Source organism: Platalea leucorodia (genome assembly GCF_965183815.1).
Source record: "Platalea leucorodia genome assembly, chromosome: 7".
NCBI lineage: Eukaryota > Metazoa > Chordata > Aves > Pelecaniformes > Threskiornithidae > Platalea > Platalea leucorodia.
Genome location: NC_138829.1, coordinates 3,428,866 through 3,453,521, shown reverse-complemented (window position 1 = coordinate 3,453,521; position 24,656 = coordinate 3,428,866). Strand labels below are relative to the sequence as shown.

General features: G+C 52.9%; 1 protein-coding gene across 3 annotated transcripts in view; it reads right to left on the bottom strand.

Annotated features, from left to right (window-relative positions):
• ATL1 (atlastin GTPase 1) overlaps positions 1 to 16,631 on the bottom strand; it is a 31,347-nt gene extending 14,716 nt beyond the window's left edge. The window contains exons 1-7 of one of the 3 annotated variants that reach the window (XM_082318789.1): positions 16,514 to 16,592; positions 14,596 to 14,774; positions 5,351 to 5,598; positions 4,865 to 4,999; positions 3,895 to 3,999; positions 3,110 to 3,160; positions 1,136 to 1,192 (exon numbers count right to left, since the gene is read on the bottom strand). In XM_082318789.1, coding sequence (XP_082174915.1) covers positions 1,136 to 1,192; positions 3,110 to 3,160; positions 3,895 to 3,999; positions 4,865 to 4,999; positions 5,351 to 5,598; positions 14,596 to 14,635 — 636 coding nt within the window. In that variant the 5' untranslated portion in view covers positions 14,636 to 14,774; positions 16,514 to 16,592. Of the gene's footprint in view, positions 1 to 1,135; positions 1,193 to 3,109; positions 3,161 to 3,894; positions 4,000 to 4,864; positions 5,000 to 5,350; positions 5,599 to 14,595; positions 14,775 to 15,595; positions 15,824 to 16,513 lie in introns of those variants that run through there. The other 2 variants (XM_082318790.1, XM_082318788.1) reach the window with 2 other exon arrangements.
• Between the last annotated feature and the right edge of the window lie 8,025 nt (positions 16,632 to 24,656).

Genomic DNA, 24,656 nt, shown 5'->3' with positions numbered 1-24,656 from the left:
TCTTTATGTTGGAAGGCAAAAGAAAAAGAACCGTAACCCGTTCCCAATTACTATTTGCATTTTTACAGCATGGTTTGCTCTCTGCTCTTTTCCACTTCGGGAAGCTCACAAACCCCCATCCAGCTACCACCTAACCGACTGTGGATGCCAGCTGGAAGCTGGACCGAGCCATTGGGACTACCAAAGAGCATCTGGTTAAAGGAACAACTCGTACAGGATAAGGCCAGAGCCCCGCAGAAGGTGATTTCCCTCTATTTACCACCCCGATCATGCAACGAGCCCTGCAGCTCCGCCGCGGCGCGAGGACGCCTGGGGACCTCACAGCATGGCTCCCTCCATCCCTCCGGCCCCGCTCCTGCCTCACACCTGGACCCGCAGACCCCCGAAAGCTTCGAAACCTCTTGTACCACCTTCCCGGCCTCCCAGGTGCACAGGATTCGGTGCAGCCGTAATCAAAGCCATAGGAAATCATTACTCATCATGTCTCTTTTTGTTCATATTCGCTTTCCTGCGGGAAGGGGCTGTCACAGCCCACCGTCCTCCCAGCGGCTCACAGCTCTGGCGTCCAGAGCAAGCTCTTGTCTGCCCGACGCTCTCCCTTTTTTGAACGCCAGCTTTTCACAGGTTGGGAAGCAGCAGGGTGAACAGATGTCCCTTATTTGAAGTTAAAACCCCACTTAAACCGAGCCTTCCCACAGCTCTGCTGTCACTCACGAGAGCTCTGAGCTAATCCTCATCCTTTCATTTTGCCAGGAGCAGGGATTCCCGGGGCAGGCGGGTTCAAACCTCTGGAGCGAAGCCTGGGCAGAGCCCCCGGGCAGAGAGCGTGACAAACCTGCTGCAAAACCTGCCTGCTCTCCAAGCCCGGCAGGACATCTGGCAGGGCAGGGCAGAGCTCTCGGGATGGCAAGGGTTCAGAGAGGAAAGAAAGAGGGATGTTGGATGTATTTGGAAGCTTCTTTGGGGGCAAGGAAGCACAAAGCCTTTCCTTTGTGCAGCTGAGCCAGTCCCCAGGCATCCCCATCTCTTCCCCATCCTGCAAACAGCAGTGACACCTCGTGGCGAAGCCAACCGGCTCAGGGCCAAGCCACCTCCGGCGGAGGGGACGTGTGCTGGCCAGGACCCTCGGACTCACCTGGAAAGGTTTCAAGAATGTCTCCTCCATGGCCAGCCGGCCGTACTCGGTGAAAAGCTGGAAGGAGAAGCAAAGAACAGGACTGTTAGCTTGTCCGTCTGCACGGCCGGGCAGATGGCCGTGGGCCACAGGCACAGCAGCACGGGCCAGTTGTTGACTCGGGGCTAACAGCACCATTTGCGGAGCTGGAACAGAAACTGGCTGGCTGTGTGCTTTCAGTTCACATCCGAGAGGCACAGGGAGCTGTTACAGACAGTCACCATGCTGAGCCCTCACGTGAAAGATCTCAGCCTGGAATTTTTGGCTGCCAAATCTGTGAAAAATGGCTCAAATCAACTGCTTGCTGTTGCTTTCATACCAACCAGAAACTTCACGTGCTACACGGGACTGCTGGAGCCCCGCTCTCTTCAAACACTCCAAGAAGAAGCGGAAATGAATTCAGAAATAAGTACTTTCCCTGCAAACCCCCACTGTGCAAAGACTGTAAGATCAGCCTACCAGCAAGATTTGAAGGCTCTCCAGTCTCTCTGGACTGTAATTTCTAACTGAAGGCACAATAATGTTTTTCACAGATGCCTAAAAATGGGTCAACGTGTTAAACAATAATGGCTTAAAATCCAAACTGAAAGATCAGAGTTGCATTGGATAAGTTGAATGTTAAAAAGGCATTATTGTTAAAAATATTCACTGACTGAAACGATACAAAATTCTTCAAATGCCGATTTTTCCAGCTGGACTTTTGCTTTTCTTTCCTTTTTCTTAAGCTCCTGGAAAAACCTACCTAATCAATCTATCAACCACCTAAACAGAAGAGAAAGCTAGAGGTAATACTGACAAACGGGCCGGACATGTGTGCCACAAAAAGCCAATTAATTAGCTGCTTGTCTCCAGCAGTCAGGGCTGTAATTACCCTTAGGGGTCACCTGTATTGAGCCAGTACCAGATGTCAATACCCAGGCTTATAAACGGCTACCCAATTTCTTCGGGCTTCTCCTAACAATCCAAAGATCCTGTCCTACAGCATGAAGAGTGCAACTTCCACCTTCAGCTTCCCCATCCCTTAAGTCAAAGGAGCACTTTTACTGCCCCTACTCATGGAGCAGCAGACAGACGCCTGGAGCAGCAGGAGTACAGCCAATACATGGTTAACTACCCTGGATCTCTCCTCATTACCAGTCACTTTAGCTTCTTGCTGCAAGTCATTGCGTGTATCCAGCCCCATGGGTAAGTCCTGGCCTCTGATGGGTCTCTGCTCCCCGAGGAACCCCAGTACAATCCCATGGAAGGACACACAGGCCAGCGTGAGCTGTATCCAAACTGTTCCTGGCAGACCTGTGATGGGTGCTCCACACCGAGACAGTCTGTGATGGGTACTCCACCCTACGCAGTCTGTTTGATGTTCCTCTAACCTCACCATTAGAAAGTCAACTTAGCTCTCTCCGGCTGCAGCACCACCCATGACAACTGGTCCCGTGCACTGTGGACATAAGAAGAGATACTGCCCTCCGCTTTGCAGCGGCCTCATGCACAGCTGAAGACCGTCACCACCTCCTCTCTCGGCCACTTTTGTCTTAACTTAACAGCCTTGGTTCTTTCACCCTCCCCGTGCCCTCCGGCCACCCGCTACAGCACGAAGCACAGCCGTGGGCCACTTCCAGCTCCAGAGGCGATCAGCCTTGAGGAAGGCCCGTGTCCCAGAGACAGGAACAGTCCCTCCCGGTGAGTGTCCCACTGACCGCCCTGCCAAAGGACCCAGGCCCCCAAGAGGCCACGCTACGAGAGTGTAGGCAAGACAGGTTTCAACCCAAGTGACTGTTCCTCTGTGCCCATGAACCAATATGAGAGCTGGGGAACTGAAAAGCCCTTTTGTGGCTTTAAATGCAAAAGTGCCTTTCCAGAGCAACACGGCTTGCAAGTGCAGAGCATAATCCAGGCAGCCCCAGTGCTGCGGAGCAGCAGGGACAAGGGTCTTACCTGCAAGTGCTGCAGATCATCCTCCTGCACGTTCTGGGACAAGTTATAAACCTGCAATTTAAAAACAAAAACTTCAGAGCACTCAGAATGGCCTGCCCTTCAGGCCAACGTGTGGGTCGGTGTGGTTAAAGCCTACAACATTACCATGGGGACACACCGTGGTACCGGTACAAGACAGGCCGCAAGCACAGCTGTACTGCTGGACAGACTCACACTGTCAGACAGACAGGCACTGCTGCTCCCTGTGCAGCAAAACACTCCAGCATGGGAGCGCCAAGGGCTGTCATGCCCCAGCCTGCAAGCCTGTCAGGTCCAAATAATGTTCCTCCTTCTCCATTTTTACGATGGGCTGAGCTCTGTACCAAGACACAGCTTCCATCCCGTTCACGCTGTCCTCCAAGAGCAAAGCCCGATGGTAGGACGGGGAGCCCTAACAGGCTGTGCAGTTACCGGTGTGTGAACACCTCCAGCCCAGAGGTTTCTCCAGCAGCACTAAGACAAAAGCACACACGGCTCCCCAGACCAAGGTCCTTTCCTCTTTGGTAGCTGGAAGCAAAGGGGTGCACCTGCTGCTGGCCCTGCTCTTGGGGTGAGATGAGGAGATGAGACTGTTCCCTGTGATGATGGAGTCGTGTGTGAATCCTGCAATCAGTGCAGCCAACACGATGGCCTTTGTCTCTCCCACCAAAGGCCCTGGCTAGCTGCTGTGTTAGGCTGGTGCCAAGCTACCGGGTCTTTGCCACCGCCTTTTAGGAAGTGATTCCTGGAGACATCCCCCTTCTTACCTGTATCGAGCTGATCATTGTGCTAAGGGCAAACACGGTGGCCGAATCCCGCAGGGTGGACTGGCTGTCAAAGGTGCCCTGGGTGTCCATCAGCAACACTGCAACCTGAGAGGCAGAAAGCTCCACGTCAGCTTGGGTGCACCCGTTCAGCACCAGCATCTAACCAAAATCACTCTCAAATGCCAAAAGGGTGTGTGGGGGGTGAATGTCAGCTGCATTACTGCGCTGGGAATCTCACTGCTTCTGCCTCAGGCTTGTAACTGGTAGAGGACCAAGGAAAAGAGCAGCCCCAGTCACTCTTGACAGCGCGATGACTCCAGCAGGCAGCGAAATTAATGCTGTGCAACGCAGAGGAGGGAACTGCTTTGCTCCTCAAAGACTTGCTGTCAGCACGGATGGGTCTTTTCCTGAGTCTGCACTAGCGTCATGTCACAGAAGCCAAACACAGCAGCGTATTGCACCTCCTTAACCCAAAACACATTCAGCCGGTATTAGAAATCACACCGTGAATAATTCAGTGTCACTTTGGTGTTGGGCTCCTCATTAAAGAGCAGATGAATGCAAATATTCCTGGCTATAAGTTGAATTTGCAGGATGCCCCAAAATCCAGTTTGCATTGTATTTGACCACCCCGAATGAAGACACTCCATTTTACAGCAACTGCTCCAGGCAAGGGGAGTAGTTTGCAAGGACCTCAGATTCAAGATCCCTGGGAATAGCAGAGAAATAAACTCTGGGATGCCCAGAGTTAGAGGGACGCCTAGACAGTGTATCAGGGACACCTAGACATCATATCAACTCATTGCATTAAACCCATTCATGCTAAATTAGGAATACAGTATTGAAGACCTTCTCTAAACTTGCACAGGCATTTGAGCCACCTAAGACAAGGCAGGAAAGGCTCACAAAAGCTGGAAGAGAAAAATGAGCTGACCAGCAACAGACAGCTATGCAAGAGAGAAGCACACACCTTTTTACCATCGGGCTTGTCCACCAGGAAAACCTCACTCCATATCTGAATGCCGGTCGTCTCCCGCTCAGACCCTCCTCTCCAGGAGAAACCAGTCAGAGGCTCGTTGTAATCTCCAACCCAGTCCACCGCTTCCTGCAGGGAGGAACAGAAGTCGCTGGAGTTCTCATCTCACTTTCGTTTTACACTTTTCCTCTGTGCTGTCTCCACCCCAGTGCTGGAGGGACGCAGCCCCTGTAAGAGAGGTTTCCTACAGGGCAGCAAATGCGAACATCTCTGCTCCAGAGTCCACTAGAGACCCACTGGTGCACAGGGCCGTGGAAGGATCTGCTCTATTTTATTTTGTGAAGCCCGTGCTAACGGGAGGCTTGAGCATTCCTAGAGCACCAAGCCAGTGTCCTGTCCAGCTCACCCCTGGGCGGTACACGGGAGCAATGAGCAGCAGCACCAAACCCCTGGGAAGAGCCACCTGAGCTGGAGCCTTACCTTATTGTACATGTACCGCAGCATGAAGTCCATCAGGAATGATTTTCCTTTTCTAAAAGCTCCAGCAACGGACACAGCCACGACCTCTTTATCTCTGACAGCCTCTGAGAGGAGGATGCGGTTCAGTGCAGCTTCATCCAGTTCAAAGGAATGGTCATCTTTGACAATGAGGACTTGCACTGGTCCTGCCTTCCTCACAGACTCCTCCTCCTCTGAGCTCCACTCGTAAGTCTTCTCTGCAAAACTACCTGCGCAAACAAGTAAAACAAGAGCTGTCAGGTTCCTTCTTTTGCAGTGTGCAGAACCAGCCCAGAACAGCATCGTTCAGGGCAGATGTCTGTTGAACCTGTCCTCAGACATCTCGATGGAGACTCCATGCCGCTTTGGGACCGTCTGTCCGCGTGCTCCCAGCAGGCAGAGAGTTCCCTGCTGGAATCTCCCTTGACAAAACACACGCATTACTTTTTGTCCTACGAGAGCTGACATGGAGAACAGATCACACCCTTCCTGCCTGCAACAACTTCTTACATACGCAAAGACTGCCATAACACCTCCCTTTTAGCTTTTTCTCTGCTAGAAAAGAGAAGTCCAGGCCCCCCGATCATCCCTTGCTACCACGTCGTCTGGGCATCTGACGGCTCTCCTCTGGACACTCCCCACCACGTCCTTCCTGAAGGCTGTCTCCAAAATGGATGCAGCGTTCAAGCTGAGGTGTCTCAGTACCTCATGTCTCTGTCAAAGGCCTTTATGCATCCTGTGCGACTGCTGTTTCTGTAGCAACAGCAGAGTCCCGCTCCATCTGCAGTCTGCACTAATGCTCCAGGTGTCGTCTGCCGCTTCTGCCATCGACCTCACCGACGGCCTCCCCCGAGACAGCCCCAGCAGGAACCAGGCCACGAAGCCGCATGCCCACCCTGATAAAAGCCACGTCTTCGCTCCCAAGTGGAAAGCATACGCAAAGCACAGGCACTGCTCGCTTTCCCACTTGGAAATGGCAAGGTTCCCTGCGGAGCTGCTCCCCAGCACAGAGGCGAGGCTGTGTAGCATTCATACGGCCTTACGAGAGCCTCACCTCCCCGCCGGGACAGGGGAGAAGTGACAAGCACGATGCTGCAGCAGGAGCCTTTGGAGGGGATGGACAGGGACCCAGCGTTCGGTCACCATCCACTCTCGGTGAGGGCAGCGTGCCAGAGAGACACGTATCACCCGCACGATCCTCCCGGCCAAGGCAGCTGAGATGATTACAGCTTTTAACGGCCTCACGGTCCGTTTGGGCTCCTCCGCGTACCTGCCGCAATACGGGAGACGGACGCGTTTTAAGACCCGCCATCCACAGACACCGCAGCCCTGGGGTTTGCAAAGAGCAGGCAAGCTCCAGTAATTTTCCTTTCGTTGTCTCCAAACTTCCCAGTACGGGAAAGAGATGCCGAAGGTGGTTAATCATGCCAGTCAGCTCACCTACAGCCACGTGAAATCTCCTCGCCGGCAGGGAAGGGAGCGGGGGATGGAAAGTTCCCCCACATTTCTACAAAAACTTCCCGGTTCCTTGGCTCAGGCTGCAAGTTTGCCAAGACGGTAGCCTGAAGTTAAAACTCCTCGGTCTGTGTTTCAGACCCTGACCTCGAGGACCCAGTTTTCAGTCAGTCCTAGCTGTTTCAAAGCACAAGGACTATGTGTGCACATGCTAAAAGGCAAGCTATAAATACCAAGAGGAATAGGGTTTGCCCATTCTGGGCCTCTTTATAAAGAAGCCTCCAGCAGCAACTTCATATTTTAAATAACAGCAGTGCTTTTGTACGAGTTTCTGATTTCCTATGATCCTGCAACCAAATATCAGGATCATTAAGCCTGGTTGCTAGGGGATTTCTGGTGGCTCTCGGACATATACTACAAGCTTTCTTTGCTCACAGTTGAAAGACAAAGATCTTTTCTTCCCGATGCTTGGAGGTTTTTTAGCAAAACAAAAGTCCCAAACGCTCTGAAAAGCTAGATTCTCCACCAGACTGCAGCAGCTGGGGACCAGCAGCACTAAACTCCCTTCCGACACCAGCCCCTGCCCCGTCTCACTGCCTAGGGGCCTCCAGGAAAAAAAAACCCGTCCCATTTTCACATACACGGACCCAGGATCCAGGCACACATCGCCAAATGACCTGAAAAATGAAGGCTTCTGAGAGCAGTCAGTCCTCTTGCTGCGCACACCGAACACCGTTTCCAGCATTAAGATCTTCCCAACACGTAGGTATGGACAGATGCCAAAGGGCCACAGGCTCGCGTGCTCTTTTTAACCACTGCCATGCTGCAAGTGCCATATAAAGCCTACGGTAGGAAATATCTCATCTCCCCTGGTGCTTCCCAACGCCCTGCTCAGCCAACTGAGTCCCATTTTTTTTTTTTCCTCTTTACAGCTGCACTGTAAGGACAGGGGAGAGATCCTTGTACAGGATGTGACTCACAGTGCAGGCAAAAAAATTTGTAAATAGAATGAAATCGAAACATTTCTGACTCTAGCCAAGCCATCGGGGGTGCAGGTGAAGTAGCTGTGCCACCTCCCCAGACCAGACAAGTCCAACCTCCTGGCACGCAGACAGAGGGCGAGGGGGACCAGCGTTTTACTCGTCCCACGCTAGCAGTAATGGGAGCTGCGGCCAGAGAGCCCAGCTGGGTACCAAGATGGGCACAAACCCTGCCGTCTGCGGGCTTCAAGCCCAGGGAAAGGCAGCACGGATGCCCCCAGCGCAGACAGGACTGCCAGTTCTGGTCGAGGATCCGAGCACCGTGACAGGGGACGGAGGAGAGTCCCTCCCAGCCTGCTACCAGAGGGATGGCCGGTGCCAGATTCCCTCTCCTGCCGCTGCTGGTGGCTGGACAGGATCTCCCAGGTCTTCCTCTCCCTCCAGTTCAGCTGCTGGGAAGAGCAACAACCAGCACGGAGGAGAAGAGATTGTGTTGTCCCTTCGAAACATCAGAATCTGTAAGGAGCACCTTTTTTTAGCAGATATTGACAGGTTTTGGGAGAATGTCTCTGGACACAGGTAGCAGCCCAAAGCGGCCGTGGTCTCCTAGGGGACGTCCTTGCTTCCATCACCTGAACACCAGGAAAGCCAGGCTGTTTGCACAACACAGGGGCAAAATACGAAGTATTACGAGCAGGATATTTTGATTTCCCAGTTCAGTGGAGATATTAAGCAGGTCTCTGAACTAATTTCAGCCCCGTTATCTCTGCTTCTTTCATGTATGCCACCTGCAGACAGAACCCTATCTTTCCTATTTATTTCCATGTGATGAAACTTCCATGTTCTGTTTATTAGATTATCTGCCATACTGGAGAGCCAGAGGCTATTTTAGAAGATGGCTGTGCATTACTGGAAATCAATTATTTTAATTGGTCTTTTCGGCATAAATTAGCTACCAGCTTTGAAGGAAGTTGTACCTGGCAATGGCAAAACATCATCTGGCCAAAAGGGAAAGGAAGGAGAGCTAAGCTTTCCTAAACACACTCTTGTTTTTACTCATTTTCTAGCTTGACTCCTCCTTTCTGTCGGCTCTCTCCCGGCGCCTTGCAGTTACATCAATTCTCAAGCTGCTCGTTCAGAAATCGCCAGGATACAGTTCCGTTTCCCCATTTCATAACAGCTCATTTCCATGACTCTAAAGCGGGGTGGGATCCACATCTCTTTTCCATATGGTGATTCCAAGTGGAAAGGTGAAGGAGATCAGAATTTGCGTTCCTACTTACTGGGCTGTCAGACAGCAGCAAGGAAACGGCCCAATTCATGCAGACAGCCCCATAACGCAGGACGTACAGCTCACTTTATTAGAGTCTAAGGAAAAAATACAGCATTCTTCAACTGCTCTAGGACTTATTTTGGTTAAAATTAAATAAATTAAAAGAGCATATTTCACTCTGTGCCTGTGTATGGACTGACAGCCGATGTCTCATGTATTTAAGCTCCTACAGAAGAATACATTAGGTAAATTATATGTCACTAACTATGCAACATACCTTTGGTGAGCGCCTGCTTAAGTCTGTTCTTCCTTAGCTATGGAAGAACAGGTCACAGAAACACTGACTGCTTTCCAGAGACCAACTAATAAAGTCAGCTTTTTCCTTAAATGAGTTTGCACAATAAATACATTTCATTCCACAGAACGAAATGCAGCCACGACCCATGGCATCATCTGTGCAAACACAGGCTGCCTAACCAGACCCGGAGAAAGCCGATTTGCCAGCCCTGCTCTTGGACTCTCTTGGATCCCAGGAGCCCTACCTATCCAAGCGCTGCCCATGAAAAGCAGGGGCTGCAGCCTGGGCCCCGATCCCCCCCTAAAACACACAGATCTCATACGGGCTATTCTGAGGGTATTTGAACCAAGTTATTTTACTGTGTGCAAAAACAGAAACTACCAAGGAGAGCAAATAGAGGTTTGATGGGAAGCCTTAACTTGTTGTTATTGCCCTGGAATGGGGCATCCCTGCATCGACTGGGTTAGGTTGCTTATCAGCAGCCCTCTAGGGATTAATTCGATCAGCAGCGATAGCCGTGCGGATCCTTTTTGAAGCTGTGTTCACCCCGGCTGTTTACATTACAAATGTATCACAGTGCCACCGACGATACCATGAGCCAAGCGCTGAACAGACCTTATAGTCAGGCTTGATCCCTCTGCACATTCTCCAGGGAGCTTCAGCTTCCAGGAAGCTTATCTGCCCTCCGCAAATGGCACTGGCAAAGAAAGACATCTCTCTCCAAGCTGCAGTCTCCCTTGCACTTATCACATTAGGGCGGCTGCCTCTGTGACATGAGTTTTGCTCGCTCTATTCATGCTGAACTACCTCCGCCGCACGACAAGCAGCCAACGATCATCAGCAAGGCTGTGAGGAGGCTGGGAAAGGCAGCATCGCTTTGAGCATGCACCAGGCACCTTCTCCTTCTCTCTGAGACAGGCTTGCGCAGAGCTCTGCATCTTATCCAGCTAATGGGGGAAAAACGAGAAACAAAGCATCGAAGCAAAGCATATATACTGGACAGGAGGGGATGTGGTAGAGCAATAGCCTGTATCGATCCTGCACAAAGGATCAGATGGGATGCTGCACAAAGGATGCATGGCAGGGCACAGCTGCATCTCGAAGCGCCGAGACTGCCGCGGGAGCCTGGCCTGGCCAGCTATGAGTTAGCAAATTCCCTCAGCGCAGGGCTGCCATAAGGTGTCTAGACCGAGCTGCTCCTGGGAGACGGTGTCTTCGAGAGGACGAAGCAGGGAAGCCTGGCTGGGTAAAGCCCTCTCTTACACCCATCAGTGCTCTGCAGCCTTGCCTGCGCCGCGCTCCCAGATTTCCTAGCCAGCAGGTCAGAAAGCTTCCCCAGCTGGGTTTAACAACACACGCACGTTCACCTCCCCTTTCTATATCCTACCTGCGCTCCTACCCCCAGGGCACGGCTGACTACGCAGCCACACAGCCCTCCCTCCACCCTGCTCACACCTCTGCTGGCATTTGTGACACCCCCACGGAGTCAGAGGGACCCCAGGACCCGGGGAGGGGAAACGCCTGGCGCTAGCCATCAGTAACACTCACTGGCCAGAGCCACCGAGCCCCTCTGAAGCCGCACACGTACCTCCCTCAGACCCCAGCCTTGCTCACTGCCTCCTTACACGTGGGGCTGGTGGTCTGGGAAACGCAGCAGTGAGCGGGACGGCAGAGCCAGACCCTCTCGTGCCCAGGTGGGAAATCACTTGCACCTCCCCAGACTGGATGTACAGGCGCAATCGCAGCTCTGTCACGAACCAAGGTGCAAAGCAGGCTCTTGATTCCTGTGGAAATGATGGGTAAATGACAGAGCCCACAATGAACATCTCCACCCAGGGAGCTGCAGGGCATTGCTTAGAAACAGGTGAAGAAAACTGTCATGTAAAAAACTAGCCCTGGCCTTCAACAATCATCGATGGCAGGTAAAAGGCCACAGTTGGTAGTCATCTGGGGTCTCGCTTTGAGGTCCCAAGCTACCCTGTCCAAAGTCAGGGTGCACTCTTACAACCCAGCAGGGTTAACACCTCTGCCCAATGCAATCCGCACTCCCACGTGCTCTTGGCGAGCACCCCACGTCTCCGCACCCCGGGATGCTTGCAGCAGGGAACCAAGCAGGGTGGCTAATGCTGCCAGGCTTGCTGGTCACCCTCTGCTTTTTTTGGAGCTGTGGTAAGATGTGCACCTTCTTCCCGCCAGCCCTGAGTCATCCAGCTGGCAGCACAGCAGCTTCAGCTAGAGCATGGCCAACTCAGCCCCTTTTCCCTTTGGCAGACGAAACAAGGAGATGAATGATTATGCTGATAACGCGAGTGGTTTGGGACGTTCCTCCCTAAAAGACTGCTGACAGAAACAAGAGCTTCGATGATTACTGGCCACCAAACCTGTCTGTTACAACAGACACATCTCAAATGCCAAAATCCAGTGTGAAACTTTTTAATGATGACACCTACTACCACTTACACGAAGCTACAGTGCCTTAGCTGGCTCTCAAACAGCAGCCGTGCCTACCGCTGTGAAATCCCCAGGCCGAGCCCATTATTAGCATGCTTCAGAGACACAGGCGCACAACCACCTTGGGAAGAAAGCAGAGCAGACAGAGGTTTTTCTAGAAGTTTTTTAGGAAGTTTGAGGTCACATTAGACAGTTACGTGGTTACGTCCATGCCAGTTCATGTGCCAGGTTGGGTTGATTCAAAGGCCAGGTGGGCAACTCCCAGAGGGAACCTTATTCCCACCTGTGTTTGTCAAAAGACCATCCTAACAGAGCGCTACCAAAAGGCCATTATCTATTTCTCAGGTACAAATCCTGGGCCTGCTGGCTTTTACCCGCGTTTAAGCCTAGCCAGACTCGGGTCCGACACGATGACCGACATGCACCTTGCATAAACACATCTCCAAAACTCTCGCTTCATCCCCAGCATGAATTTTCTGCATCCAGTCAGTCAGTACCCAGCCTCCCTCCACCACCAGTATTTGATTTAGTCATTTCTGACATGAAATTGTTTTTAGCCTTTTTTTGTTACAATTTGCTGAAAACAAAGTTTGGTAAATGTGCCGCAAAATCCTAGGATATAGGATGAAAGGTGACTACACTCTAGATAAAATGTTTATATAGAGAGAGTGCTTCAAATATGTTTTAGTGGCTTGGCAGAGCTCAGCGCCTTCCCTAGAGCCTCTACCCCATTTGGGAAGTTTGTGTTCAGTTATTTTATTGCTGTAACACTGAACCTTCCTTCAACTGACAGCACATGTGAGCATTTCTGGCAGGACCAAAGGAGCTCTCTAGAGTGAAGTGACTTTCGGAGGTGATCCGTGGGACGCCCTGTGCCTCCCAGAGCACGACAATACCCGCACCAGACGCACTCTCCTGCTGGAGAAGGTTCCAGTCAATGATGCAGGGGAGTTAATATAAGGCCCGCTGCCTACGAACATCACCTAGGCCCTAAACAATATTTACATGTGCTGTTTCTCACCCATGGACTTAGCAGAGAAACTGAAGCAAGATACAACCAACTCCATATGCTGCCTCCCCTTCCATTAATCAGGCAGGCAGCCAACGCCGAAGCCTCTCGCGGCACGGACACGACATCAAGCGTGACGCGGGCACCCCGTCACCGCTGCGAGGCAGGCTCAGGGCGTCTCATTTCTTCCCCCGACAGGGAAAATCAGGCTCATCTTGCTCCTGCTCATCTTGTAATGGATCAGACCACGCTATTCAAATTCTTTGTACGATGCTGCTGCCTCAAAACCAAAGGCACAAAGCCCAAGCATCATGTTTAGCAATTTGGGTCTCCAGCTTGCAGGGTTGTCCTGTCTCTTCTTTCAAGTCCTGACACTTCATTTTCTTTTCTCTCCTACAAGCTAGTAATTTGGTTGTGAATCTTCTCATATCTAGTGGCTTTTTGCATAAAGGCCCGCCTGTCTGAAAGGTCTCAGCTTTCACTTTTCAGGAGGTTCCCAGCATTCAGAGTCACAAAGAAATGCCAGTAAGCGGAATCTGAAAATCCACCATAAAAGGTCAGAAACCAAATAACAAACAGAAAGGATGTTAGCACGATCAGTTAAAAAAAAAAAAAAAAAAAAAAGGACTACCAAAGTCATCCTTTTCTTTCCAGTTTAACCCACTGCCGTGCAGTCCGAACGTGTGGCTCTCACGGATCTCACGTCCAGTTTGACAATGCTGACCAAGAAGTATATATAACCCCTGCAATCCCTTTGACGGTTTTGAAACGGCATTCTTCATGAGTGGGTCACTCTGATTACAACACGAGCCATGAACACGAGAGAGTTCACACAGTTTGTTCCAGGCCATGCTGTTTACACGAGTGACTGGGAGCTGAGGTCTCCAACGGCTTTACTGTAACAGGGGAGCAGGCTGCTGAGCATCTGCAACTGCCAAGCACAAAGAATTCCAGAAAAAAAAGCGGTGTAACCTACTACAAGCCTTCATCGAGCTGGCTGGACTTCATCGTGCCAATCGGGACTATTGGGGGACTACCAGTCCTTATTTTGGGAGAAGCAGGGTCCTTGTTCTTACCAAAAAATTACACATCTGCAGCTCCCTCAGCCATTCATCCAGCAAGGAGCAGCAGTTGTGAGGTCTGTGCACCACTGAGCACCTTCATTAAGAGAGCCTTAAATGAGGCACAGCCTTATGCTGACCTTCTGCCCAGGGCTAAAGCCTGCGCTGATGCATTACACGCCCCTGCACGAGCTCCCGGGGATGCGTGTGTGTGACAGTAACCCAGCTTTGAGAGCTGACCGGAGGCAATTTCTTCTGGGTGCCATACACCCACTCACCCTAATTCGCTCTGTGATCTTTAAAAAAGCAAATTATTTTTACAAAACAAAGGAGAAGGCTTGCACTAATCAGTTGCCTGTTTGCAGGCCTGACTAACCAGAGAGTAACTAGGACAAAGTTTGACCCGTTTCAAAATAGCGTAATATTTTTAATGACCCATAAGCCCATTTTTAGAACACAGCGAGGACTTTCTGCCTTAGTTTGAGGAAAAGCCTGAGACGACTCCTTCGCCAGCGAGGCTGAAAAACGTAGCAGTGGAAGAGTCACCCCACGGACTGATGTCACCAGACAACGCTGCAGTCACCCGATGTAAACACATCTTTCAGGGCAATGACGTTCTGTTGTATAAATGCACACTTTTATTACAGGGGCTTTTTCTTCCTAGTAAAAAATACAGGCATTTTGTTCTTTAATTAATTACCTGCAATGTCAACCAGCTTGGCAAAGTGCTGGGAAATCATTCTAGGAACAGGTAAACCTCTGCGGAAGACAGGGTGTGATTTTGAGCTGTGGATGGCTGGCAGCAGAAGGTGGCCGATCCCACAGAGATCCACTCGGACCCATGGACGGTTCCAGATTCTTGCAAAACTCACAAAGCATCTAAGGAAGAGTTTGGCAAATCAGTGACACATCACATTTTACTCGAGTAGGGCTTAGCAGCATGTTTAGACTGAGGGATGTGCCTAATTGGCTCGCTGGACCAAGGCTATACTTTCCAAGATGATGTTTTCTCCGTTTATATCCGTTTCGGCATCATTTGCATTTTCTTCTCGTGCTATCAAGATCCGACGGGAAAGCACCAGCGCGTGTACGTGTGTGCAATACTCAACGCGCGCAGAGACGGGACTGACAGCTCCGTGAGACAAAGCTGAGAACGTCAGCATATTCACCGGGAAGTTTTCCCTCCAGCTTATCCAAGGGTCTAACGACCTTCGTCAAGAGTCACGGTTAAAAATGGCACCGATCAAATGAGCGCTCCTCATCTTCTCCTCCCTCTCTTGCAAAAAGACCACCACCCGCTCCTCTGCTCAAATCACACGCTCCATTATCTGAACGCTTCTGCAAACATGTCCCCGGACTGTTAATCGCTATCGTGGGAAATACTACGCTCATCTATACAAATTAGAACGTAATTTGTGTACCTAAACATCACAGCTCAGCTCACCCGCTCGGCCCGATGAGACAGGATACCGCGAGCGCTGGCGAGCGAGCTCACACGGAATACAACTCAGGGAAAATGACAAATCATGCTCCTCGGCAGCCTCAGATAGCGGCAAATGGCTGTATAAAACCTGATTTTCTACAAAACGGGCAGCGCATCGGTGGAAGCCGGTAAAGCGGTACCTGGCTGAGCGCTGGACCCCGGCCGTACACAGGGTAAAAGGCGGCCGGAGCCCCTTCGCCTGCTCGGTGCAGCCCACCTGTGGGACCAGTTTCGGCTCCCCTGGGGAAGGAGCCGCGGCGGATCCAGGCCTGCTGCAGGCTGGCGGCTCCGGAGAAGGGAAGGGAGACGGCACAGAACCTCCTCGTCCTCCCCGCGTCCCCGCTCCGCTCCCCGGCCATGCTGCTACCGGCTCCCCCGGGCTCAGGAGGGGTTTGTAAAGGGATGGATTTAAAATGGCCCCTCTCCGAGGGTCTGACACGCCGACAAAGCCCTACAGCCTCCAGAAACGGGGAAAACGCCTTTGCAGAAGCCCCTGCCCGGGAAGGCCGGCGGCTCGGTCCGAAGGCGGGGCGGGCGGGACCCCGGCTCCGGGCCGAGGCGGGGCGGGGGCCGAGGTGACATCGCCCATCCGCCGCGGGCCGGCGGGCAGCCCCGGGCCAGCAGCCGCGGGCCAGCAGCCGCGGGCCGAGGGACGCCTCAGGGCAGGCCGGGGCAGAGCCGGGGCGGCCGGCGGGCTCCCCGCCGAGGGCGGTGCCGAGCCCGGGGCGGCTCGCCCGCCCAGCGGGGCCCCCGGAACAACGGGCACCCCCGGCCCCGGCCACGCCGCCGGCAGGCAGCAGGCGGGGAGCGGCAGCCGGACGCCCCCGCCACCGGCTCCGGACCCCCGGAGAGGGCGGCCCTTCGCCCCCACGGGCCCCTCAGCACCCCCCCCCCCCCCCCCCGCCCGGGGCGGCCGCGGCCTCCGCCGTGCAGCCCCGCCGCCCCGCCCCGGCGGCCCAGGCCCAGGCGGGGCCGGGCGCGCCCCCCCGCCCCGGCCGCCCCGGCGGGGAGCGGGCCGCGGGCCGCGGGCCGCCGCAGGCCCGGCATTGTTCGCGGCCGCGGGGCGCGCCCGCCCCGCCCGGGCTCCTCGTCCCGTTCCCCCCCCCCCCTCCGCCCCCGCTTCGCCGTCGCCTACCCCAGCTGCTCCTCTCCCGGCGGTTCCGGGCCATGGCGGGGCGCGGGGCTGCCCGGGCCTCGGCGGCTGCGGGAGGCTCCGTGCGGGCTCCGAGCCGCGCTGCGTCTGGCGCGGCTGCCGCGGTGGCGCGGGGCGGGCGGGGGAGCCGGCGGCGGCGGCAGCATCCCCGCCCGCCGCTACGGCGTGGCACGGCGGCCCCTGGGGCACCCGCCCACGCCGCACCCGCCCACGGGAGTCCGCAGCCGGGGGTGGCCGTGCGTGGGGCACCAGGCGTGGGCAGCCGTGGGGCAGACCCAGCGGCACCCGCTTCCCGGGGTAGTCACACCCATGGGGTGCCCCCACAACCGGGCAGCCACCCACGGGTGGGGGATGCCTGGGGGACCCGGCACAGCCAGGTCACTCCTACCAGGGGTACCCGCGTGGGGGGCATCCACGCACATCCACACGTGGGGAGCACTAAGCACACTCGTGGGCACCCACACCTGCGGCATCTGGGGCGCTGGGCACCCACTGGCGTGGGAGAACTGGGCACGCAGCTCCCCACTCAGCCTGCCCAGTGTGGGATGGGATGGGGCTCATGCACACACACACAGAGACCCACAGACCCGTTCCCGGGTGGGACACACGCACAAACACCCACCCGGCTGGGGTCACCCCCATGCACAGAGCACCCAGGTGGGCCGCACACCCCAGAGCAGAGCCACACGCGCCATGGCTCGTGCACACGCGGAGCTCAGACACGCTACGCGCCCTTCCCGGAGCACGCAGCCAGCGCACAGCCACCGCGGGCTGAGAAATCACCAGAGGGATCCTGCCCTGGGGCGGGGGTCGGCCGGCTCCTGCTCCCCCTGTGCCGGCAGCATCCGTGGGCAGCAGGAGATACACGCTGTACGTGTGCGGATGCAGCACGGAAGATGCAGCTCGAGGACCCGGGCTTGGGCAGCTGGGGAAGATTTAGCTGCAACGCGATTGATAACACGCACCTTCCCTCCAGATTTCCCTCTAACAGCAAGCGCTTGCCCCCTCATATTTGGGATTGCCACATGAGACCGTGACTCAGCCCGAGCACACGGGAACGCCCAGGCACAAAACTTCGGCAGGGGAGCGGTGGTGCTGGCCCCGTGCCCCGCCTGCCCTGAGGTGCCCCTTATGCCCTCTGCCAAAACATCCCACCTGGAGGGATGCAGGGAGCACGTTCCCATTTCTTTTCTTTGCCTTGCCACGCTCTCTTGCCAGCTGCAGCCTCCAAGGCCTGCGTATATTGTGCAAACCCAGGAAAAGCGTTGAAGCCCTTTGCAATGCCACCCGCTCCCACCCGCACGCCGCAGAGTGCCGCGCCGGTGAGCGCGCTCGTCCTCAGCGTGCCAGGCTAACGCTTGTCCGTACTTTTGATGCCAACAAGCTGCCGGTCAACTCGTCCGAGGCTGTAGCCCTGTGCTGCTCTTTGGAAGAAGCACAGCACAGCACTCGAGGCGTGGTCTATAAACTGGAAATGTGGCAGTGACCGGAGGATTGTACGGGCCAAAATCTGGCACGATGAGAAGGGAACTCCAGAGGAGGGCAACGAAGTTGGTGAAGGGTCTGGAGCACAAGTCTTATGAGGAGCGGCTGGGGGAGCTGGGGGGGCTCAGCCTGGAGAAGAGGAGGCTGAGGGGAGCCCTCATCGCTCTCTGCAACGGCCTGAAAGGAGGCTGGAGCCGGGGGGGTCGGTCTCTGCTCCCCAGGAACAAGCGATGGGACGAGAGGGAACGGCCTCCAGCTGCGCCAGGGCAGGTTTGGGTTGGGTATTGGGAAAAACTTCTTCCCCCAAAGGGCTGTCAGGCCCTGGCCCAGGCTGCCCAGGGCAGGGGCTGAGTCTCCATCCCTGGAGGTATTTAAAGGGTGGATAGATGTGGTGCTCGAGGACGTGGTAGATGGACTTGGCAGTGCTGGGTTAACGGTTGGACTCGATGATCTTAAGGGTCTTTTCCAACCTTGACGATTCTATGATTCTATGATTCCATGAACTGAGCCCCAGACTCTATCTGCAAGAGGAGATTTTGGCAGAGCGCTGCTCATTTCTGCACGCTGGCCTGCAGTGGTTGGGGCAAGCCAGTGGCCATCAGCTTTGCTGGATGCACAGGAACCGGCAGGACCCACTCTTCGTTTTTGAAAGCGGGAAAAACATTCAAAAGTGAACCAATCTTCTGTTCCAGGCGGCTCACCCGTGCCAAAGCCATGTGTTGTTGCCTTCCCATTGATATGCTGATCCTTAATTTCTAAGTGCCTTCTCCAGTACCCGGCAACTGCCTCCCGTTGGCTTCCTCCCTGTGTTTACAGCATCAGAGCGAAACATATAATTTCAGCTCGCTGAAGTGCAGGCTCACGTGGCAGGCAGCTGAATCCTCCTGCCCGCGGCTGCCGGGCACCGCGACCGCGAGGAGCTCAGCCGCTCCTGGCCTTGGCAGAAGCTTCCTTATGATTTTTATAAATAATCCCTGAAGTCGCCTGTTGCTTCTCCGAAGTGGCAGAGAAGCGACTGGCGTAGTGAGGGAGGATTTCTTATGCTGGAGACTGTCAGAGGGGTTCAGATAGGTTGAAAGAGGAGATTAAAAGAAAAGCAGCTGGGAAACGAAGAGAGAAAAAAAAAAGGAGGATGGAAAAGGAGATCTGTTAATTTGAAAGTCTAATTAAACTGAGATGGGCTCAGGTCCTGCTTTCCTCCTTCCCTTTGAGAACTGCTGCTTAGGTCAAGCTTGCACTGCCCCGTTTACGGGCATTTTTTCCCTTTCTCTCTCCGTTATGGCACGTGGTATCAAAGCAAAAGAGGAGCGGAGAGGTTTGATCCTGTGCTGTGCCCAGGGGATTGTCTGCGTGAAGTCCCAGGGCTTTTTCCTGCCTTATTTCCTATGATCCCAAGTCAGGGGGTTTTGCAGATGATTTCGTTTCCAGGGGCTGACTCAGCATTTGTTCATTTTCACCCACCATCCATCCCTTCGCTCCGCCAATTCATCCCTCCTTTGTTTTTCCAGTTGCAAACAGCCCTTCCTAGGAAATATCTTTACGTTCTTGCTGCCCGAGTTACCGGATCACAAAGAGCGAATTTCACAGCAGACGCGCTGAACAGGCACGCAATGGAAGGATTCTTGAGGAAAAACGATGCTAAATGGGGGAAAGGCAAAAAGGGAAAATACCTCGCAGAGGGAGACCGCAGCCGGGGGCCCCCAAGCCGGCGTGCCAGGAGATACAGTGACCGAAAAGGCCCCAGAATTAGGAGAGAACCTGGATTTAAATCCATCATGCGTACAGCTCGCACAGCTTGCAGGGGCAGTTTCATAATTCACCTTGATTCGACTGGCCCACTTACTCAGGCAGCATTTACGGCTGCTTTTTCATATCCCCAGCCCTTGGCAAACAGAAACCAGCCGCCTTGTGCAATTCTTACGTAAGGGGTGGGAAAGGGATGGCACAAAATCTCCGCTCTTTCGCAGGTGCCACCGAGTACTCGCCGGGGCTTGCTGTTGAGGGAACCCGTGCCATCTGCATGAGTTTTCCTTGCCATGACACAGACAAGGCAGTTTCTTAACCCCGAGTGACTGATCTGTTCTTAATGGTGGTTATAGAAGGTTCTTGAATATATTCGCTTCTTCCCTGTAGTTATTATTATCACTTCTGCCTTCTGAGTCTTCACTCTTCCACTGCTTCTGCTTAATTGCATGGGAAAGTAAAAGGAATATAGATCTCAACTGTGTTTGAAGAGCATTGCAAGGGGACTTCTCCCAGGCAGTTACACTCTGTGGCGGTGGTTTGTCATCGCTGTTTTACTTTCTGTACCCTTATTCTTGGGTTAAGAGGCCACAATTCCTAGCAAATATCAAAAAGTGATAAAACAGAATCAGCCTTTTCCCCACTCTTCTTGAAAGCTGAAGCCTTCCTAACATCTTTCTGTTTTTTTCTCACTGAAATATTTTTAAGTGAAGCAGATCTTTGTTGCTTAGGAAATCCTTCTATTCCTGCTGTTCCTATTTCTCACCCCGAATAGTGTTATGACCGCCTACATTTACATGGGGTTTGCAGCCAAAGGAATTATCATTGCTCCTTCTGTAAACATGATTGCACACTATGGCTGTAACAGAGCCATCACATTTCACTCGTAGGAGACAGAATTTCAGCCATTAATTAAATGACTTGTTTCATCAGTCTGTGAGAAGGTCCTTCCTTCTGGAAGATGCTCTGTAAACTGAAGGAACTACTTAGGAATACGAAAAGCCATGTAGATAAAGAGCCATCAGCCCAAAACTTCAACCAAACCAACCCCAGCGTGCGTTCAGAGGCAGGCTTGGGTTTTACCTCGGGGGCTGCCTTTGCGCCGCCTGCATCGAGTCAGCGCTCAGCACCGAAACGACGAGAAATTGCAGAAGTCCAGCAAGAAACACGACGTTTCTAACCTGAATTGGACTATCAGGCTGGTTTCCAGTAGGTTCCTCACCCCAAACAGCATCCTCAGGACTCTTGCAAGGTTTTGCTGGATTTGAATAAAATATCCCGCTGTCAGCTGTGGGTGCAGGTAATACTGCAGGCCCGGCTGCGCGCGCCTCGGCGCTGGATCTGCAGCCTCGCTGCCTCACAGCCCCAGGTCATTCCTTTCTGTCATAGACAGAGACACACCAGCATTGCAGGACTAACTAAAACCTTCCGAGATTTCTCTTCCTTCCTCTTATTTCTCTTTAGAGGTCAGTAAGATCTCTTCTAAGCCCAACTTCCCATCTATTTCCAATATTGTTTTTAATTTGTCCTTTCTCTCCTGCAATGACAGGCAGATGGACGCTAAACATCCTTCCTTGCCAGTCTCTTTTTTTGCAACGTGGCTTTAGTAAATCCAAGCCAAGATCCGTGCGTGCCAAGTTTGTTTCTAGGATTTCCCCCTGAAGATACACCTCGTCCAGGGAAAGGCTTCCAGCTCCTCTTGCATCTTGGCAGAAACAACCGAATCCACCTGCCTGCACGATTCAGCAGGATATTGGCAGTGTCTTCCAGCCAGGTTGATGCACCTGGAAAGAGGGGGAGCAGCCGGGTTCCCAGGCAGTGCTCTGAAGTCCCCTTGTTAATGCTGCTTTTAATTGAACGGTCGCATTTTCCTGCATCCTCGTGCTGAGCAGTTACTGTTGGCGGAGCTGCCGGCTTCACCTCTGCCCTCCCGCGCGCGCACGTGGGAGGGAAGGGCATCCAGCTGGTTTCCTTCCTTTGAATGCAAACAGCACAATCAGCTGCAAAGTCTCCTGAGATACATCTACGCAAACAGGGTGACACAAAAATAATGTATAGTCGCTAGCGCTCCTGTTCCTTCCGTGAAAAACAAATCCTTGCATGAGGACCTCAGTTAAAGCTGGCGTGAGGGTCTGAGTTCTCTCTTATTGAATTCTCCAGCTCCTGCAAGGGACACAAGGCTCCTGACAGCCCAGAAAGGCTTTGCTCTCCCTTAGTGACTTTTCTCTCTTCCCAAAGGATCTCAGCAACAACACCCGGACAATCCTCAGTCTATGGGAGACTGATGCTCTCTTGGAGCAAGTACATTCCCACGCCGGACATAAGGACCATCTAACAGGCCTGGATGCCATCTCCTCCTTCTTCTCTCGCCCACAGCTGCTCCCTTGGCTGCGTACCTCGTACCCGTCTTGCCAAGACCTCTCCCTCTTTCTGCTCCTGCGACCGAAATATCACGTTCCCTTCAGAGCCCCCTTACCCAAGTTCTTTAGCTTTTTCCAGGTATCTTTTGTACTTGTCCTCATGTGCGCACAGCAGTTCCCATCCCAGCTGCCCCCAAGGGCCATTCCAGCTGCGAGAGACCGTTACGGCCCCTGCAAAACCCGCCCTGATCCCCCTTACTCTGGGTCCCACGAGCAGAGCTCAGCAGGCAGGTAAAGCAGCACGAACAGCACTGGGAGGTGCCGAGGTGACGCCGAGAAGCTTTAGCAGGTTCAGCATCCTGCCTGTCGCGGGCAGGATTGGACTCAGTGGCGGGAAGCTGCCCGCAGAGAGCCTGGACATGGCTCCTCGGCAGGCCCCTCGCTCGTGGACGTGGGGAGACAGGGCTCAGCAACGGTGTGTGTTTCATCAGGGAGGAAAACCAGCCTGAAAAACTCAAACCACAAACTTAGAAAAAAAGGCTACGTCTCGAATCATAGGGAAGATGCTGCAGCATTTCTTGAGAGCATACTCTGTCTCCTCAACAACGAAGTTTGATGTAAAATACAGTGTATTGCAGGAATCAATGAGTGGGAAAAGCTGCAGGCCCTCGAGTTGATTCTCGAGTCTTCGGCCTCGGCATTGCGCAGCTAATCTATTTGATTATTCAAACACACCAGAAACATATCGCAATCCCAGAGAATAGTTTTGAATACCTTCCGTGTGAGATTGTTAGACTACGTGAAATTAAAGACATTTTAGCAGCCTGATAAAAACTAGGGCTGAAGTATTTTTTCTTCATGCTGCTGTTTCATACCTTGGAGTTTCTTCTTTGGCAATGAACATGCATTCGCACGCATGGCACATTCCGCTGCTTTTAAAACCGCCTTTATTATTCAGTTAGAAATTTCTACAGTTTTGCATCGACTGTTACCAGATGAATCTCGATGTCTCATTAAAATAACCTTGGCTGTTCTTCCTCTGAAGACTACAATGCAAACAGATCACATTCTCTAATCCTACGTAATGCCTTATGTAAAACCACTTAACATTCCTTTTAAGGCTGGGACCCATCCAGCTGAAAGATGCTGCATAAAAGCACATTCCTTAACACGCTTGACCAGAAAAGCAACGTGGTCTAAGGTGGAAAATACAGAGCGGGAATCGGCACGAGTTCAAGAGTACATGCCTGCAGTGCAGGGTGTCGGGCCGTGTCTTGCACCACACGCTTTGCGCAACTCATTTATTTCCATTTTTCTGATCGTGAAATGGCAATAGTAATACAGTCCCGGTGCTGCTATTATTTATGTACACTTTCCAGTAGTGCTTCCAGCGGGGACTGAGACCCAGCCGGGGAAGGTGGACTGAAGCTGGGATCAGGAGGCAAGCTCTGAGAGCTCCCTCTTCACCACTGGTGATATCGGACGGGAAACTACCCCTCCAGGTGGGAGGTGAAACTTAACCCAGCAAGAACACAACAGAGGTCAATACAGGAGCCTTTGCGTTAAATTGCAGTCGTCGGACAGCCCTTGGATCTGTAAGATGTTCCAGGAGGCCAAGTCTTAATGCACCATCCGCTACTGGAAAATGAAATGGCCGCTTTCCTGTGCTGTCATCTGATGGCTTGTCAAGAGCAGCAAGTCAGTGGAGTGAAAAGCAGCGTCCAAACCCTCAGCCGAGGAAGAGAAAAGAAAAAAGGACGCCAACAGCTCGCTATCAGGAGTGCAGGAAGCTAATTTATGGGGGGAGAGGTAATTGTTTTGTTAAAAATCGCTTGAGGAAATACAGCTCCCTAAAGGGTAAATAGTTTCTTCTTTATTTGCTGGGTGTTCAGGAAAACTTACCTATTTATGTTGGAGAGAACATACAGGATGTAGGAGGCTTTCAGAGTACAGGGGGAAATCGAATGCGAATCTCTCTAAGTTAGCAGTCCCGTGCTCGCCTGTCTCTCTGGAAGCAGGACAGTTTACATTTTGGAGCCTGCCTCTGACACACACCATTTCAAACGAGCCCATAAATAAAAACGCAATCAAATCAAATGCCACTATGCAATTCCCGAGACTCTGCATATGTTGTCTGTGAGTTTAACCTAAAGCAACACGCCGATCCTAATGAGTTATGCTACAGCGCCTGTGTTTCGAAGGAAAAACTTAGGCCATCGGCACCGCTGTTTCAGGTACTTGCCTGTGGGATTTCTAGATGTGCTTAAAGCTGAAAACCCAGACTCCATTTTAAACTGAGAATCAGTACCCAGCTACTTTGTCGATAGATTATATTGGACCTGCACGGGCTGTCTGACTGCCAGAGAGGCAGAATCTGTTCTTAAATAACCAATCCGGAGTCCTGAACACCAGAGACTTGCACATCTGGCATCCATTTCATTTTTTTCTACCTAACTTTTGCAAACGTATTTCCTGCATTGGGTATGCGGTATTTTTTTGCGCCTAGAAAATCACACCTCCTTTTAGGCCTTAATGAG